Here is an 18,935-nt window from a genome sequence, read left to right on the forward strand (position 1 = left end):
TGGAGTTTCCAATTAAAATTTGCAAGGAGTCTTGCAAAATAAGAGATGCTAAGTATATGTATTGAGATTGATCTAGAACATTGGTATTCTAGTTGAGGCGACGGATTATTGTTAAGTGTCGAGCATGCTTATTTTATATTCTCATGTCGATTTCTTAACTTACTCTTAGGATTTGTTTGTTTGAAGGGAAACTATTTTCGGAAATTTATTTTTCGATTTTCTAGTGTCTGGATGATCGAAAGTGTATCGCATGGACTGAAAACAACAAGTTTAAGTGGGAGGAAAATGATTTTCTTCTTATGATAAGAAGGAAATCACTCTCCTTACAAATAAGACATTTTGTTCGTTTGGTTCGCGAAAAATAAATGGTTTGAAAAATAATTCTTGAAAATAATCGCTCATATCTTCTTGTAAGAAGGAAATTGCTTTTCATAACTCACCAAACAAATAAATGCCTTGACTCCGTTTACTTTCGTGAAAAATAATTGATCTAAAAATATTTTCTGAAAACAATTGCCGACATCACAAATAAATACGAGTAGATAAAAATCGTCCACAAAAATATTAAGATATAAATTGTTGTGGGTAATGAAAATATTTCTTTTTGACTAATTATTTGCAAGATATTTTTAATATTATTAATTTTTCGCAAAATAAATGCATCCTTTAGAAAGAAAACGTTTTACTTCAACGTGAAATTTTGAGCGAAACAGATGGTCGTGAAATGACGGCGGGTGAAACGCCAGCAAGCTGAGGGAGGGGCACGACTGTAAAATGGAGGCGGACGCGGGGTTTTTCAAATGGGAAAAAGCCACGTATGCAGAAGGAAAAACAAAGGAAAAAGTGGGGAGGGGAGGGCGGCGCTGCGGCAGCGGTAGGAGAGACCCCGGTGGACCCTTCCGCGCGCACCGTCGGATGGGGCTGTGGCGGGGCGGTGGGACCCGCGTGGGGGGTGTGTGGACCCCACGCCACTCAGAAGGAGGAAGTGGACTACTACTACTCCTGACCCCCTTCCCCCTTCCCCCTTCATATTTCAACCATCTCTTCTTTCAATTCCATTCACCACCACCACCACCACCACCACCACCATCCATCATCATCATCGTCATCGCCATCATCATCAATCCCTCTCCTCTCCCTCCGCGTCACTCCCCTGTTCTGCGAAGGAAAACAGAGCGAGAGGAACTCAGCACCGCCCGATCGGAAACGCCTCCCGCTCACCCTTCTCTCTCTCTAAGGCAATCTCTCTCTCTCTCTCTCTCTCTGTCCATCGTTGATTCCGCTTTGGCTTTTTGTTGACCGTTATGCTTTGTGCCGTCGCGCGGCGGTGGCGGTGGCGGCGGCGGCGGCGTGTGCTGAGCTTTGTGCGCCGTCCCGTGTATCCGGCGGCGGATTCCCCGGTTCCGATCGGCGGCGCGATGGACGTCATCGCCCGTCTCGTGCTAGCGCGTGTGCTTGCTGCGCGGCCGCGTCCTGTTTAGTCTTCGCGCGCCGGGAGCACGGCCGCGGCCGATCGCCGGTAATCGCTCGATCGGATCGAAGCCGCCGAGTTGAACGTGGATCGCTGGTCCTAGTTCCGTCGAACTTCTCGGCCGGCTCGATTTTGATCTGCCTTCCGGGTTTCGCCATTCCCCTGTTTCTCGTCCGTGCTTTTTTTTTTTTTTTTTTTTTAACGTCTCCTTTCCGTCTCGCTAATATCTAATCCGCCGGTTTTGGTAAAAAGTTTCGTCTGATTTCGTCGCTCCCTGTTTTCCCCGCCCCTGTTTTGATCTCCATGATTCCGATCCTTCAATCCGAGAAGCTTTTTTCTCCTCCACCGCACCTGCAAATTCCGATCAGATTCACTTCTCCGATACCTTCACTCGCACGGAATCTTCCTTCTTCGATCCCACTCAATCCATCGTTTGTGCTCGAACTCTCCGCGGTATAGGCGCGTGTTTCCAGATCAAACCGCAGCATCGCATTTCTCGCTTCTCTCGAAGATCACACACCGTCTCTCTACTTCTGGAAAACCGTCCGCTGTAGCCACACTTCCTTTCGGTTTCTACGACCGTACGAGCATATACAGCAGTGGGCGATTAGCTGTCCCTCTCCTGTTCGAGGGTGGCTTTTCTCTGTAGGCGGGGGGCGCTAATCAGTCAATTAATCAAGGAGGAATCGATGGTTTTTACGAGGAAGGCGGGGAAGGAATCGTTGTGTCTCTCTGTGTGTGATTGAGCTGGCCACGCGGTTAAAAAACTCTTCTCGAAATCCATGGGAAAAAGCGAGGAAAAGCTAAAGGGCTGTGAAAAAAAGGAAAGAGGAATCTGGCCCCACCTCGATTATGGGCTCCACCCACTAATGCTTTCTTTGGTTTATGTGTTGAAATTCGCACAGACAGCCACTCCTGGCTTGTTTTATTTACTTAGAAACTATTTCTTCCTTTCCCGTGGGACCCTGCCCCGCCCCTGAGCTGTAGGATTTATTTACGGTTGAACCATCATCGGTCAGTGCTTTGCTTGTCACCGAGTGTTTCCTCCCCCGCAAAAGCAGCGCCGCTGCTTTCCATGATGGTAAGCAGCAAAGGCCTTCCTACTGGGTCGAAATGATATAAAGAAAAATTGCCAATTTGTCGCGTGGAATGGGGTCTTTTGCTGAAAATAGAAGGCTGGGTTGGTGTGCGTCGCTGTCTTCAGCCCTGGCTTAGGTTCGGATTGCGCACGTATGGCGAGTATCTCGCGCCGTACGGTGGAATTTTTTTTTTCTTTTTTTTTTTTAACGTGGATTGCGGAAAGGGCAGTAATTTAAGTGGAAAGAGACGGGGTAACAGCACGAGATTGAGACATTTTTTTTTTGTGCTGACGCCGCTTCACCTTCCGGTCTGCGATTGTTCGGATCTTGGATTGGTCCGCCTGGCGGCATCACATGTATGCGTAGATCACGAGACCGTGGGTAGTCTGACATTGAGCGTCGCTGAGAGTTTTGGACACTCTTACAACGAGAATTCTTTCTCTCTCCCTTTTATTGATTTATTTATATGTTCTGGAGTACAGTGATGCCATGTGTGATCTCATGATGTGTTCTAATGATACTAATGATTTCCTTCCTATTTTTTTTTTTGAACTAGATTTCCTTCCTATTTAGAGAGAGCAATTCTTGCTTGCTTCCCCTTTTTTTTGCTCCTCTTGTTGTATTGTCACCTCTGATCTCTCTCTTTATATGGTATCCTCACGCATTGCACGAGACATAGAATGGGTGGGTCTTTTTGGGTTATTAAAGGACATAGATTTCTTCCCAAAAAATCATAGATTTCTTCCCAAAAAATTGCATAACTTTCTATCGAAATGCAGAATTTATTTTATACTTTCAAGTGTTATAAGGAAACTTTACATGCTTGTAAATTATTTCGGATTTTTAATACTATATATGGAAAGGTTTCGATAGGGGATGAAAAATGGTGGCAGATTATAAAGCGGTGTACCCTTTAACGTTTTAAAGTACACAAAGACTGGCAGCTGAGAATCTTGAGGAGGTGTCATCGTGGCCTTTACATGTGTGTCTGATTTGGATGTGTGAGATTGAAAGGACCCCGCTTTAGATCCCCCGTCGGTGTTGTCGGTATGCTGTACGAATCTTGGTTGGTGTGGCTGGTGCCTTCGAGATATCCGTGTATTTTGCATTATCCGAGATCATTCTCTTCTTTTAGATAGTATTTTTAAACTACAGATCTGGAAGAATTGATTTTCATTTGTTATTTATTGCGACAAATATGATTTGGTTTTTCTTTAAATTATAAAAATTGAAATAAAAAAAAAAGCAAAAATTTGATGTATACATACTCCATATTTTTTTTTTGAAATTTGAATCGTACTATATATCTTGGTGGGATGGTTAAATCAAAATGAGTACATGATTTGAGACAAATGAATTTTTTTATTTTATTTTCTGTTTCAATTGTCCAGATGTAGGTGTACATCTTTTTATGAGTAATGCAGGTGTACAAAATTCAAATTATATTATATTAGTGTTATACAAAATACAAATTATATTATAACTTTTTTTTTTTTTGGTTAGTAAATTTTATTTTACCTCATGTACTTTTTGTTTATGAAACTAGAGTGATAGATTATTAGAATTGTTCTACTATATATGTTCATCACATTTCACAGATTTAATATGAGAACGGTCATTTCTATGAATTTTTGTATTTCTTAATGAATTATCGGTAAAATTGTTAAAGAAAGATCAAATGAAGTAGAATATATATATCTACATATATATGCATGTATGCATGTATGTATGTATGTATTTCATTCTTTTAATCATTCTCTAGATATACTTCTGCTTAAAAATGGAGAGATGGATCTCTAACTTATATTTTTACAAACTTTTCAGTTTTCTTTTATTGGAGAACTTCTGAGATTTTGTGTGATTCTATGACAGTCAAGGGGTCCCTCGCTTTTATAATCTTTAACCGTTGGATCGAAAAGCACAAAATCACAAAGCTCCAAGCTGAAATATATATATATATTTTTTTTTGATTGAGGAGCTGATATATGTTGAACGATTGAGATTTGCAGCATTTTAATCTAAGGGTGAAAGTTTATAAGACATGATACCTCCTAAGGACTGAAAAGACTCACATTTTATCTGTCTTGTTACTTGTATTTTCTTAAAAAATCTTTAGAAAATAGAAAAAAGAAAAGGAATAGCCTCTTCGTTCTTACATCAGATTGTGTCATCTTGTACGAAATATTATCAGCCCTCCTCTCGATCCAGTTGTGTTATGGCCTTGTATTCGTTGTGCTTCTACTTATTTTATATTGGCATTGCATTGCATGGAAGTATATGTTAACACCTCGTCTTTACTGAACTTGGTACGACTTGGTGCATATACAATTTTCATTCCATTAACTCATTTGGATTATATAGTTGCCGACGAAATAGTTTAGTTGAATATTCCCACAAACTGATGTTCAAATGTCCTGCATGGTAACAAGTTTTGTTTGCTCAAAGTCATCAAAGGCCAATAAGATCTTTATTAGTTCTCCTGTAATCTGTGGTTTTCTATTCTTGTTTTCCAATTATGTTTTTCATAGCTAATTGTAACTTGGGAATGAATTTGCCAGGCATTCTGGACGGACGGAAAGGAGTACTTCTAGCTTCCCTTAGAAATGGATGAAGAGACAACAGCCAGTCCAGTTGTTCCCGTCACTAAAGCCATCGATGAAAGCGAGATCAATGCTGATCTTGTTAAGGTAGCTATTAGACTACATTCCTCCCCACCCTTTTTTGGCTATGCGCCTTATATCATATATTGATGTTGAATTTACCAACTTTAATATGGGCTCCTCAAGTCAGTCACTCACTCTCATTTCCCCTTAGCATTTACTTAGGATGAGTTTCTGGACATTCTGCAGATGGAAGAAGTTGATAATCTGTTCTATATACTTTGGCTAGCTTCGTAGTTCTGATCTGCTGTTCTCAGAAAAAGCTAAAGATGGGTAAAGCAATCGCCCTTGCAATTGTATTTATAGTTATATGGCGATTGCTATCATTTCCTACTTAAAAGAATTTATGAATTACTCTTGAAAACACAAATCCTAAACTGATACTTCCCTCCCTTTCTATTAAAAAACTGTATTGCCAAGGACAAACTGTTCCTTGGACATAGTTGTTACAATATTTTGAGCTTTTAGTTTTGGGGAGGATCATAAAAGAGGACCTTTGTGAACGTGTTCAGTGGTACTTATTTGAATAATGATGATCTTACTATAGGCTCTAAATGGAGATGTGCCTCCTGCTGCCAAGGAAGGAAAAAAAGAGGAGGAGGAAACTGCCTTGGATGGTGAATTCATTAAAGTAGAGAAAGAGTCGTTCGAAGGGAAGGACGGTCACCACATGGTGGAATCAGCTTCATCACAGCACAATACATCTTCTCTTGAGAGAAGTTCAAGTAATTCTGTTCGTGAATTGCTAGAAACCCAAGAGAAGATGAAAGAGCTAGAGATTGAATTGGAAAGAGTGGTTGGGGCACTAAAGCATACCGAATCTGAGAATATTCAGTTGAAGGATGAGGTCTCAGAAACAAAGGAGAAGTTGGAGATAAGTGGAAAGAAGTATGAAGAGCTTGAACACAATCACAGGAAATTGCAACAGCATATTATTGAAGCTGAAGAGAAATATGGTCTTGAGCTTAGCACTTTGCAGCAGGCTTTACAAGCCCAGGAAGCGAAATACAAGGAGCTGATCAATGTGAAAGAGGACTTTGATGGTCTTCAACTAGAGCATGGGCACTCAAGGAAGAGGTTGCTAGAGTTGGAGCATGAGCTCCAGTGCTCAGCAGGTGAAGCACGCAAGTTTGAGGAGCTGCACAAAGAAAGTGGCTCACATGCTGAGTCTCAGACGAAGAGGGCCTTGGAGTTCGAACAACTTCTGGAAGTGGCAAAGCTGAGTGCAAAAGAAAAGGAGGATCAGATGACTTCCCTGCAGGAAGAAATGAAAGGCCTCTATGACAAGATTGCCGAAAATCAGAAAGTGGAAGAAGCGCTTGAGAAAACGACGGCAGAACTTTCTGCTGTCCAGCAAGAGCTGACGCTTTCAAAATCACAAACGCTGGAACTTGAGCAGAGACTTTCTTCGAAGGAAGGTGCCATAACCGAATTGATGCAGGAGTTGGAACTGATAAAGGCTTCTGAATCTCAGGTGAAGGGAGATCTTACAACCCTTGAGGATACTTTTGAATCTGTGAAGGATGATCTTCAAGCGAAGGTTAAAGAACTGGAGCAGATTAAATTAAAGCTGGAGGAGGAAATGAGTATGAGGGGAACATTTGAAGGTCAGTTCAAAGCCCAGGAGGTACAGTTTTTGGATGTACAAGAAAAGTTGGCGAAAGTAGCCACCGAGAAAGAAGCTATTGAGGCAACTGTGGGCGATCTCAATGCTAATGTGGCGCTCATGAAGGATCTATGTGCAGAACTTGAAAGCAAATTGAAGCTATCAGAAGACAACAACTCCAAAGCAGATTCTCTTCTGTCTCAGGCATTGTCAGATAATGGAGAACTTGAGCAGAAGTTGAAATCCTTGGAAGAGCTCCATAATGCTTCTGGAGAAGCAGCAGCAGCAGCTACACAGAGGAATGTTGAGCTTGAGAGTATTGTTCAAGCTTCGACTGCAGCAGCAGAAGAAGCAAAGGCCCAAATGAAAGAGCTAGAGGCACGTTTCATAGCAGCAGAACAGAAGAGCAAGGAGCTGGAGGAACAATTGAATTTAGCAGTACAGAAAAGCAGTGATGCAGAGAGAGAACTTGAAGACTTTGCTGCTAAGGTGTCAGAACTCACTACCACACTGAGAGAATTGGAGGGGGGAAAGGAACAACAAAGTACTTTAATACAGGAATACCAGGATAAAATTAACCAGTTGGAAGCTTCCCTGAGCCATTCATCTACGAGACATTCTGAACTTGAAGAGGAATTGAAGAGCACTGTGGGAAAATGTGCTGAACACGAGGACCGTGCCAAAATGACCCATCAGCGTAGCCTTGAGTTGGAAGATCTGATTCAGATCTCTCACTCCAAAGCAGAGGATTCGGGCAAAAGGGTGAGTGAATTGGAATTGTTACTTGAGACAGAGAAATACAGAATTCAGGAGCTTGAAGACCAAATAAATTCTTTGGAAAAGAAATGTGCCGAGGCAGAGGCAGATTCCAAGAAATTCTCTGACGGGGCATCTGAACTAGCATCAGAAGTTGAGGCATTCCAAGCAAGGTCTTCAAGCTTGGAAATTGCACTGCAAACAGCTCAGGAGAAAGAAAAAGAGCTGACAGAGTGTTTGAATGTGGCTACGGAGGAGAAGAAAAGGTTAGAAGATGCATCCAGCAGTTCCGCTACGAAGCTTGCTGAAACAGAAAGTCTATTAGAACTTTTGAGGGATGAATTGGGTTTGACACAGCAGAAGCTAGAGAGCATTGAGAGCGATCTGAAGGCTTCTGGAATTAGAGAGAGCGAAGTCCTGGAAAAGCTTAGGCTTGCGGAGGAGCAAATGGAGCAACAAGTGAAATTGTTGGAACAAACTACATCGAAAAGGTCAGAGCTTGAATCCTTGCATCAATCTGTAACTCGGGATTTCGAGCTGAAACTTGAAGAAGCAATGACAAGCTTCTCCAGTAGAGATTCTGAGGCAAAATCTCTATTTGAGAAACTGAAAATTCTTGAAGACCAAGCAAAAGGTTATGAAGGTCAAGTTGCTGAAGCATCGGGAAAATCTGCCTCTTTGAAGGAAGAATTGGATCAGAGTGTGATGAAAGTGGCTCTTTTGGAGGGTACGGTGGAGGAACTCAGAAAGCAGATTGTGGAAGCGGAAACTTTGAAGGAAGAATTGGATCAGAGTGTGATGAAAGTGGCTCTTTTGGAGGGTACAGTTGAGGAACTCAGAAAGCAGATTGTGGAAGTGGAAAATAAGGCTTCACAATCCCTTTCAGACAATGAGCTGTTGGTTGAGACTAATGTCCAACTAAAGAACAGGGTTAATGAACTCCAGGAATCACTGAACACGGCAATTTCTGAGAGGGAAGCCACTGCTCAGCAGCTTGTTTCGCATGTCAGCGATGTTAACAACCTGAAAGATCAGCACTCTAGAGCTATAGAACTTCATACAGCTAGCGAAGCTCGCATACTGGAGGCAGAGAAGCAGTTGCAAGAAGCTGAACTCAGGTTCAGTCAGAAAGATACAGAAGCAAAAGAGTTAAATGAGAAGCTCATTGTTCTGGAAGGCCAAATAGAAGCATTTAAAGAAGAAGCTCATGAAGTATCAACGACTACTGAAAAACAAAAGGTTGAGCTGGAAGAGACCCTATTGAAGTTGAAGCATTTGGAAGATGTTGTCGAGGAACTACAGGCCAAGTCAAGTCAGGCACAAAAGGAGAATGAAGGGTTAGCTGAGGCCAACCTAAAACTTGCTGAGGAATTGGCTGCTTATGAAGGCAAACTCAATGATTTACAGGTGAAATTCTCAGCAGCAGTAGCTGAGAAGGATGAAGTTACTGAGCAGCTTCGATCACTGGAACTGCAGCTTACTACAGAGGGGCAAACACTGAAATCTCAGGTCTGATGTTCTCATCTCAGCATATCATATCAAATGATCACAGTGGAATTTCCTTGAATGGTTTTTCGTAATAGAAGTTTCATTTCGTTTTGTTTTGTTTTGTGCTATAGATTAATTCACTCATGGAAGAGAAGAACTTGCTTGGTGAAACATACGGTAATTCAAAGAAAGAGCTTGAATCTTTGATGTTCCAGCTGGAAGAACGAGCAAAGGAGAAGCAAACAAGTGAAGATACTTTGCAATGTGAAATTGAAAATCTTAAGGCTGAGATCCTGGAGAAGTCTGCGCTGCAAACTCGTCTCAAGGAACTTGAAGAGGTGATCGCTAAGAAGTCCATTACCGAAGAGGTTAGGAAATCTGAGTACTGTTTATTTGTTCTAATTCATGTGAGATCACAAGATGCCGCCAGCAATAATAGTTTGCTGGGAATAGGTGTCTTTTGCCATACTTCAAAGCACATCTTTTGACTGGATATTTGGACCAGTAAATAAATGGAGTTTCTGTTATTCAATGAAGCAGAGGGCACGAGCAGAAGCAGAAACACTTGTGGAACGAGAAGCATCTTTAAAGGAGTCCCTTGAAAAACTTGAAGAGAAAAGCAAAGCGGTCGTAACTCTGGAGCAGCAAGTCACCGAGCTTGAGCACAAATTACAACAAGCGGAAGCTAAACTACTAAAAAAGGTCGGTTTCTTCTGGGAAAAGAAAGTTCATTTTTTTAGGATGAAGCCATCCAATGTAAACAGGAAAAATACGATTCGGTGCAAATTCATGACATGCTGCAGTAGATTGAGTGCAAGTGCATTCAAACAAGTTGCTGCACACTGAAGAGGGGGTCATATGCAACTGAAAGTATATATAAGTTGGCCTAAAATCCTCTTCTTTCCATAACGTCCTTGAGCCACCATGGTCTTTCTTTCTAATATGTATGGATTGTCGGCATTCACATACCTTTTCCCAGTAGTGATTTGTTTGTGTTCTGACTTTGTTGGTTTAGTTTCCTTAGGGCATCATGAACTTGCTGACAATCAATGTCTTATTTTCGCAGGACACTGCTGCTAGTGAAGTCCAACCACAGAAAGCAACTGAGATAAAGTCCAGGGACATTGGATCGCCTGTCTCAACCCCATCCAAAAGGAAGAGCAAGAAAAAGGTCGAACCGTCGCCTCCTCTGGCCTCGACATCTTCACCGACACAAGCTCAGGCCCACGACACGTCTCCCTTCATGACCTTCAAGCTCATCCTCGGAGTTGCCCTCTTCTCCGTCGTCCTCGGGATCATCCTGGGAAAACGGTATTAGCTCGGACTCGTCCCCGCCAAGCAGGAAAAGTTTGCTGTCTCGGTTTGAAGTTTTGATATTTGGTTTTCCATTTTACTTGCGAATTTATTCATCTATTATTTCGTTTTAGCCTGTTTCGGTTTGCAACGGGCTGGTCGGAGAGCCAGTTTTCTGCATGGTTTGTAGTGTAGGGTCGAAGCTGGTCGGGGAATCTATTTTTCATTCATTTCCCTTGCCCTTATGCACAGAGAAAGGGGTCCTCATGGATTCGATTGATGCATTGTCGTTGGTTGTATGTAGCTCTTCCTGATTTCTCCTGAATGTGATTAAAGTCTTTTTTGAGTATATCATCTGTCGAGTTATGAACATGCTTTCCAAATCAAGGGGAGCAGTCTGAGTTGGTTCATCGCAGAAATCAGCTTGATACGGCGTGGGGTCCGATTCTAGGCTGGTTCTCGCGTGAATGAAATCTTATTTTTGATTCCCAATTCATGGAAATGTCTAGGACTTATTGAACTGAAGGTGGTTCTATCCACGAATCCATAAAGACCAATTCCAAATCCCCTTTTTTGAACCGATCGTTATTGCGTCAAGAGTTTTGCAAAACCAAGATCGCTATGCAGTTGCATTCTAGGTTTTCTTGAATCTTCTCTATTTTAAGCTCAACCAGTATATCGTATAACGAGTTTGGAGTCGCGATTAACTCAATGTAACCGAACTTACTTTGATACAAGTCCAAACGGACTATTTCAATGGCAATATTCAACAGAATTTTAACAGGCGGTACGAAACATCTGGGCAAGATGGAAGTTCGTACCTCTGTTCTTTTTTTTTTTTTTGGTGGGGGAGCAATTTCGAAGTTGGTGTGGTCAAATTTGTCCGATGTACGAGAGTTTGTTTTTAAGCAAAGAAATGGTTTTGAATAGAAGTTGAAGTAAGAGACACCGTTTCGTGGCTGAGGGCTGAATACAAATTTCTATTCCCCACCTAAAAGAAGAAGAGATATTGTGTGGTGGTTGCTTGTCCGCTCAATCAATGAAAGCTAAGTTAGGGGCAAAGCTCAGTATTCTGGACGCCTGGTTTGGGACCATCTACGCCATCTGGTTGAAATAACTAGACTCCCCCAATTATTTATTTTTATTTTTATTTATTAACAAGCCCTTTCAATTTCCTCATTCTAAGTGGATTAGGGTTAGCTGCCCATGCGATGGCATTTTGTCAGGAATCATAGGTTTTCGTGTTTGGGTGAACTAAACCTTGCCTAGTTGGATGATCTGATTGGATTAGGATGTCAACTAAGGGTGTACTTTTTGCGGAAAATAAATGATTTGGAAAGTCTTCTTTTCAAAATGATTGTTTATATCGTTTACGAAAACGAACGAAAGAAAGAAATTTTCTTTGTCCGAAAAATATTTAGACAAAAATTAATGTAGATAATGAAAATATTCTTTTTTGATTGATAATTAAATCAAGTGGTATGAGCGATATTTTTTTAGGAAAAATGTTTTCCAACTCATTTGTTTATCACGAAACTGACAGAGCCTGCATCTTGTCGAATTTAGAGTTGTTTTTGTCGTGCTGTGTCGAATTCGTGCTTTCTCGAATGTTCCCATTGGCTTGGTTGGTCGACATAAACGAAGTCGAAACGATAAAAGTGAACATCGGGCATGCAAAATGGAACAGATTCGAAGCCACCCGTCGGTATAAATGGAGAAAAATAGGTTTTGGAATTCTGGTATGCATTGCTTAAAATACTTGTTTCCCGCATCTTTTACTACGTAGATGTTCCTAACGATTATAATACTTCGAACTTTTAGAATATCCCGCGATGACGTCGTGCGCGTTGCCGTCCTTGATTTCCTGTGTTACTTTTTATAATTTATTTATTTTTTCAATAAATCCTGACTTATAATACTATAACCAATTCAATCCTAAAAAAAATTACAAAAATCGTTCACATTAGAGCCAATTATGCCATCTTAAGACGGTAGTGACCTTTGCCTAAAATTAGCTGGTAGGACCATATTGAAAAATTATTAAAAGATTAATGATTAAATTGTCCCATTTGAAAAATTTAAGGCCGAATTATTCTTAAATTCAAGGCTTTTTGGATAATTATCTCTCATATTTTGATCTCTAGCGAATGTATTGGCATGTTGGAGGTATTTACCTTCTTCCTTTCATTCTTATTTTAGTAAACTTCTTAGTCCCCTAACTCTATCTAACAGTGAGAAGATTCGGAGGGATTTGAGATTAACTAGTGTTTTAAGTTTTCCTTTTTCAAAAGACATTGCATTTCCTTTCTTTCCCCTTCAACTCACCCTACCTTCTACCAAATAAATGATAACGTTAATCCTTCATTCTCTCTTCCTGATTCAGGTTATTCGGATTATTTCTCTTCATTTGATGTTACTCAATACGCTTTCTTTCAATTTTGTCCGATATTCATGGGTTTTTAATTTTCTTTTTGATAAATAAAGTGAAGAGGAGGGAAGGACAAAAGTGTAATTTCTCAAGTACCACATCATATGTGCGAGATCTTATGATGTTATTCATAGCTAAGATCGACAGTCAAATAGCAGCTCTAGTGATTATTTGAGTACTTCTTTTGAGGATTTGGCTCACATAAAACGAATTGGGTTTCTTGTAGATGCTGTCAAAATATATGTATGATTCATAGAGAAATAGGCCCATCCCCAATCCGATGAGATAGAGAAGTGATTGTTGACATAGTGAATTTCTAGGACGATAAGAAATGGATCGAGTTGCATGTCGAATAAGAGGAATATTGCTAGACGAACATCAACTCTGACGAGGATGTTAGTGGTTCAAGAGGATATTTGTGATACCTCAATTCCAACATTTAATGGATGAGGTCTTTGTGATGTTGTTCAAAAATAAGAATCACTTTCCATATAGTCACAAGCTTGTATTGTTATTCATATTCCCGTTAGAAAATTGAACTGGTAAATTCTTAACAAAATGATCGAGCAAACTCAACACAACTATTCCACTTCTTGAATAACACAAAGAAGGGTCGTGTTATGCCTTATTTTGGATACGAAAATACTAGAAAAAATTGGTCAAGAAGTAGTCTCTTTGAAAGCTTAACCCAAATGAAACTATTTAAGTCGTTATGACCTGGGTTCAACGTTCCCAAGGGACTTGGGGCTTTAAGCCTCCAAAGGCCATTGGAGAAATATTAGGTATTTGACAAGCATTTTTAAAACTCCATTGACCAAATGTCAGTATTAGGAATGCTAAAAACCTAGTGTAGGTCCAAACCTGCTTTTGGAAATACAAGTCTACAGTTCATTTGTGTAATTGTTCATATTCTTCCTCGTTCATTGTGTCTTCCCTGATTTGTTGCCTAAGAGTCGAGCTTCTCTAATGATTGCCACCACCTTTGCCCGGGGGTTGTGTGTCCCCATCAACCACAGTCTGGGGTGGTGCGACTTGCAATACAAGTGATGCCACCTCAATGTGTGACCTCAGACGGTGTTGTTGCTTGAGGTCGTGTGACCTTAGGTGGCAATGTTGCCTAAGGTTGTGACCTTAGGCCGCCAGTTCTAGTGGTCCGGACCTCAGGCGACAATGTTGCTTGTGGTTGTGCCCCTAGGTGGCGTCACTTGAGATTGCGACCTTAGGCTACTAGATCTAGTCGTTTGACGGCGAGATCTAGTGGTTCGGAGGTCAGATCTAGCCGTACAACAGTTCGTCGGCGGTTGGTCAATGGCCAACCTACCTCGAATTTAATTTTGAGACTAACAAAAAAAAATAGCAAAAGCTCTTTATAAATGTGAGTTTTACCAATGGTGTTTTTGCTAAAGTAATTTTCTAATGCTATTTGAGATTACAATTTTATCAAACGGTATAACATTTCAAAAAATCACATTTATCTCAAACGTATTTATATTTTTTCAAAGTCATTTCCCAAAAACCGAACCAAACGTATCCCACGTCCTCTTTCAATGGCACTTTGTGTAAATGGCCAAAGTTTATAGGGCTAATCAATTGAACTTTCCCCTTGATATCTTGGACGTCTTGGTGAAAACATCTCGACACTTTCGTTGTGTTTTACTAAAGGATGATTTTGACATGCTGTATTCAATTCTTTGACTAGATACCTGATAATAATAACTCATATAAGGGGGTACCACTAGATTCTTTTACTAAATGTAGCATGAAAATCTAAATGTCTCATCGGCTTGGAGTTATGGATGTCGTATGTTCAAATCCCATCAGTACTTACATATGAATATTATTTGCCAATGGGCATACCAAAGATAAGGTCATATATTATGATTTCTTCGGTGTCCTTCGTAGACCTCGGGCGATCAAATTCAGACAAAAGCACCATCTTCTTTCGGACACGTTCCATCAATCGAACCCAAAATTCAAATAGCCAATTACCATATAACATGGATACACATTTTTTTAATCTCCACAATGAACCTAGCAAAGATCGTACAACTCTACTTTTCCAAAGCTTGTTTGAATCCCCAAAAAAAGGGGGGGCAGGAAAAAGGGATAATCTAATCACATTGCCCCCCTACATTTGTATCAAAAAGTGACCAAATCTTCAAATCCCCAAAAGTCATGGGGGTCTCTCTCTTTGTTTACCAAAGAATAGAAATTTGATTCTTTTATTCCTAAAATTCAGGAGCTATAAACAATTTAAAAAAAAAAAAAAAAAGAAGACCCGTTTCGGTCTTCACAAAATTGGGTTTTTTGTTTTTTTTTTTCCCGACAAATAAATACAATTTGCCCTACTAATCCCTCAAAAGAATTACAACAACAACAACAAAAGCGAACGAGATTTGCCTTCGCTTCGGAATCACCGTTGTCCGAACGCTATTCCGCCTACCATTCGAGCCTCCCGAGGAATTCATCGGCTGCTTTTGCACGTACGGCAGCGCCCGTGCACCGATGTCCGCATCGCCCAATCACGGGGCCGAATTTCCTTAATACGCCTCGAAATCGACGGATTTGGACACGCGCTCATTATTTAAATGACCGCGCGCGTCGTATGCCAGCGTTACCCAGAGACCTCTTCGTGGCCGTCCGATCTTGATGGGGCGGCATAGTGGAAGAAAAGGGTAAGGTCAATCGGACGGCTGCCACGCGGACGCGGTCAACAGCGAGAGGTCCTTCCAGCCCAGCTTCAGGCAGCCGCCCTCCTCCACCAACGTGTAGCCCTTCCACGGGAACATGCCGAGCAGCAGCCCGGCCTGCGCCGCCGGGTTGCCCGCCAGCGAAACGGGCCGGAACCCGACCCGCCTGAGCTCCTCCCCCCACCGCTCCACCTTCACCTCGCCGGTCCGCTTCGGCCCGCCGACCGCCACGATGTTCCGGATCTCGCACCCCAGCAGCTGCTGCTCCACCACGTGCCGCTCCACGCTGTCGCCGTCGAGCCCGTCGCCGAGCGCGTCGAACAGCGCGCTGTAGTAGTGCAGCGCCTCCACGAAGCGGCCGAGGAAGTTGCCGCCGTGGCTGAGGTCCTGCTCGACGGTGGTGATCAGCTTTGGGCGGAGCAGCGTCAGTAGCCGGAGGGTGGCGAGGTCGCTGCCGGTGATGTCGTAGAGGCAGTGGTGCATCCAGTGCACAACGACGGCCTCCCCGGGGCGGACGGCGAGGCGGCCCGGGTCGGGCAGGCTCCCGATCTTGCCCTCCACCGGGTTGAACTCGAAGGGCAGGCCGAGGGAGCTGGCGAAGTCGGCGAGCCGGCGGCCGGTGGAGCCGAGCAGCTCGGAGCAGGACCCGAACCCGGTGATCCGGACGGACCGGATCTTGCGGGACCGGGAGGCGAGGATGTGGAACAATCCGGGCCACTGGAGGCCCTGCATTATGTCGAGGTCGATGACGTGGACGCGATCCTCGCCGTCCAGGGCCTGGAAGATGGCCTGGTTCGCGGTGAAGTGGGAGAACTTGACGAGCGGGGAGATGGAGTTGTAGGACTGGAGCGCGTGGAAGATCCGCTGCGACTGAGCGAGGGCCAGGTCCCGGCCGGCGAGCGGCGCGTACGACCCGAGGAACGAGCTGACCACGCGCGCCTGCAGCGCGTGCGCGAAGTAGGCCGCGACCCGCTCCGGCGACGACCCGAACGGCGACGAGAGGACGGAGATCTCCGGAAGCAGGTCGCTGGCGTCGGCTAGGTTGTCCATGGCGACGCACTCGGCGCACTGGAGGAGGAGCCCCAGGAGGCGCAGCCCGCTGCCCTCCCCGTCGTCGGCCGGCGCCGGCGGCTCCAGCTCGGCCTCCTCGGCGGCGGCGGCGGAGGCGGAGGCGGCCTTCTCGCCGGAGACGGTGGCGTCGTCCCCGCCGGAGAAGTGGGTTCGCTTCGAGGAGGAGGGGCGGTCGTCGCCGGAGGAGGGGGAGCCGGCGCCGGCGCCGGGGAGGTCCCGGTCGCGGTCGGGGCGCTTGGTCTTCATGGAGGAGGAGGAGGAGGAGGAGGAGGCGGGGCGGAGGAGGGCGGCGGGGGCGGTCGAAGAAGAAGCGATGGGGGATTGAGGGACGAGGGAGCTCTGAAGCATGATCGATGGGGGGGAGGTAGAGAGAGAAAGAGGGAGTCGGAGTGGGTGGGGGTAGAGAGAGAAAAAGCCGGGGAATTGTCAGAGAGAGAATCTGAAAGGAGGGGACAGCTTTTGGGGAAGCTTTCGCGGGGAAGAAGAACAAATCCGAGAGGAGAAGGACAAGGCGAGCTTGTACAGAGGGAGTTGCAGAGATGTTGGTGTCAGGGTCAGAGACTGAGAGGTGTAACGTGGATAGAGAGAGAGAGAGAGAGATGGGTGGTGGCCGGTAGGGGATGGATGAATGATGGAGAGAGAGAGAGAGAGATTCAGAGATTGATAATTCAACCTATCATTGTTCCAATGGTAAAATAACACACACCCCCCATAAAATAAAATGATAGGATGAATATGACATTTTATGCAGTAATAAAAATAAGGCACGAATAATCATTGAGCGAAAATGACAGGAATTATTCTCAATTTTTATTTTTCACATCGTTGCAACATCATCTTTAAACTTTTAATTCATTCAATTTGCTTGTTAATTATCATTAAAAGATAAATAATTTTAAAAATATTTTTTAAAATAATTGTCTGTATTATTTATAAAAATAAATAAATAGAAAATATTTTCATCCCCATGAAAATGTTTATACTTAAATTGTTGTCGATAATAAAAACATTACCCATTGACGAATCATTTCATTAGATGCAATTATTCTTAGGAAAATATTTCTAAATTATTTATTTTTGTGAAACAAATGGAATCTAAATGTTCGGTCAACTCCCCAAACCTTCAATATATTTTATTGACTTTCTATAATATTGGGCCAGAGTTTTAAGAATTATTTGCGTTACTTTCTCTATTATCATACTGATTTAATTTAAAGGCGGCATGACAAATTGTTATTCATCATTTGATGGGTATTTGCTAGTTTGCTAACTCATATAACCACTTACAATTTATCATGCCCTTTTCGTGTATCAATTTAGTATGTGAGTCTTAATATTCTTATCATGACACATAAATTGATCACTCTCTCTCTCTCGGAGAGTTTGGACATGTCGTTGTTGAGTCGAATAAAATTAGAACGTGGGATTGAGGTCTTTGGTTAACCTTGTTAGGTAGTCCGTTTGATTATGTTGTTATGTCCATTTGTTATGGGGAGATAATCATGATTAGATTATTATTATCATTATTATTTTTTTTTGGGGTAAAGGTAAGATATGTATAGATGATTAGATTATTATTCATCCCTCCTAATTGCTATCGTCATTGGATTCTTGAGATGTTGTGTTTAAGGGAAGGATTTTTTATTAATATAATAAAAAGCTTCTGCCTCTTGTTTGGGTCTTTGATATGTCTTTGTTGTTTTTGTTTCTTTGTGCACTTGAGAAGAGGGTTTGTATTTACTTTGGGCTTGATCTTGGCCAACAGATGATTGCGACGTGGGGCAGTGGGGTTGGAGGGATTTATTTATTTATTATAGTTATGTTTTTTTAATCATAGTTTAAGCAGCTAATCAAACATCACCTTCCCACATTACCTAATGCAGCCAAAGGGATAATTACAATAATCAAGTAAGCCTCAAAATGCACGAGTTCATTGTAGCATCTAATCCAATTACCAAGAGTTCTTGTTTATGTCCCCTCAAGTTTCCGCTAATAGAATTTGGATGATTGTACAAATAATACTTGAATTTTGATTCAATATACAATGTTGTCTTTGTACTTTTCAGTTGTTCAACATGGCCCACGAGTTTTATCTTAATGTATAATGCCATTTCCGAATTTTTAATTTGTTTAATGTGATCATTGAATTTTTAATATATGTTTAATCTAATCCCTGAATTATATAAAAATGTTTAATATTATTCCTGAACTTGAACTAATGGAAGGACAATATTAAACATGTTTATATAGTTCAAGGATTAGATTGAACATACACTAAAAGTTCAGGGATTCTATTGAACAAATTAAAAGTTCACGGCACGCTAAAGTTTAAGAATCACATTGAATATATTAAATGTTCGGGGACAACATTATATATCGGGTCAAGTTCAGAA

General features: G+C 42.3%; 2 protein-coding genes across 3 annotated transcripts; one reads left to right on the forward strand and one right to left on the reverse strand.

The window, feature by feature from the left end:
* Positions 1-1,048: 1,048 nt before the first annotated feature.
* LOC104433622 (myosin-7) lies at positions 1,049-10,704 on the forward strand. 2 transcript variants are annotated; one of them, XM_039302701.1, is made up of 6 exons: positions 1,049-1,238; positions 5,109-5,237; positions 5,758-9,081; positions 9,192-9,428; positions 9,598-9,762; positions 10,127-10,704. In XM_039302701.1, exons 2-6 carry the CDS (start codon positions 5,154-5,156, stop codon positions 10,376-10,378), a joined length of 4,062 nt encoding a protein of 1,353 aa, XP_039158635.1. In that variant the 5' UTR covers positions 1,049-1,238; positions 5,109-5,153; the 3' UTR covers positions 10,379-10,704. The 2 variants fall into 2 exon arrangements, with proteins under 2 accessions (XP_039158635.1, XP_039158636.1); XM_039302702.1 differs by having other exon boundaries at positions 1,050-1,238; positions 9,601-9,762.
* A 4,232-nt stretch (positions 10,705-14,936) lies between these two features.
* On the reverse strand, positions 14,937-17,195 carry LOC104433598 (scarecrow-like protein 23). The gene has a single exon (XM_010046403.3). It carries the CDS (start codon positions 16,888-16,890, stop codon positions 15,463-15,465), a length of 1,428 nt encoding a protein of 475 aa, XP_010044705.2. The 5' UTR covers positions 16,891-17,195; the 3' UTR covers positions 14,937-15,462.
* Between the last annotated feature and the right edge of the window lie 1,740 nt (positions 17,196-18,935).

The sequence above is a fragment of the Eucalyptus grandis genome, chromosome 1, assembly GCF_016545825.1.
Source record: "Eucalyptus grandis isolate ANBG69807.140 chromosome 1, ASM1654582v1, whole genome shotgun sequence".
In the NCBI taxonomy this organism is placed as follows: Eukaryota; Viridiplantae; Streptophyta; class Magnoliopsida; order Myrtales; family Myrtaceae; genus Eucalyptus; species Eucalyptus grandis.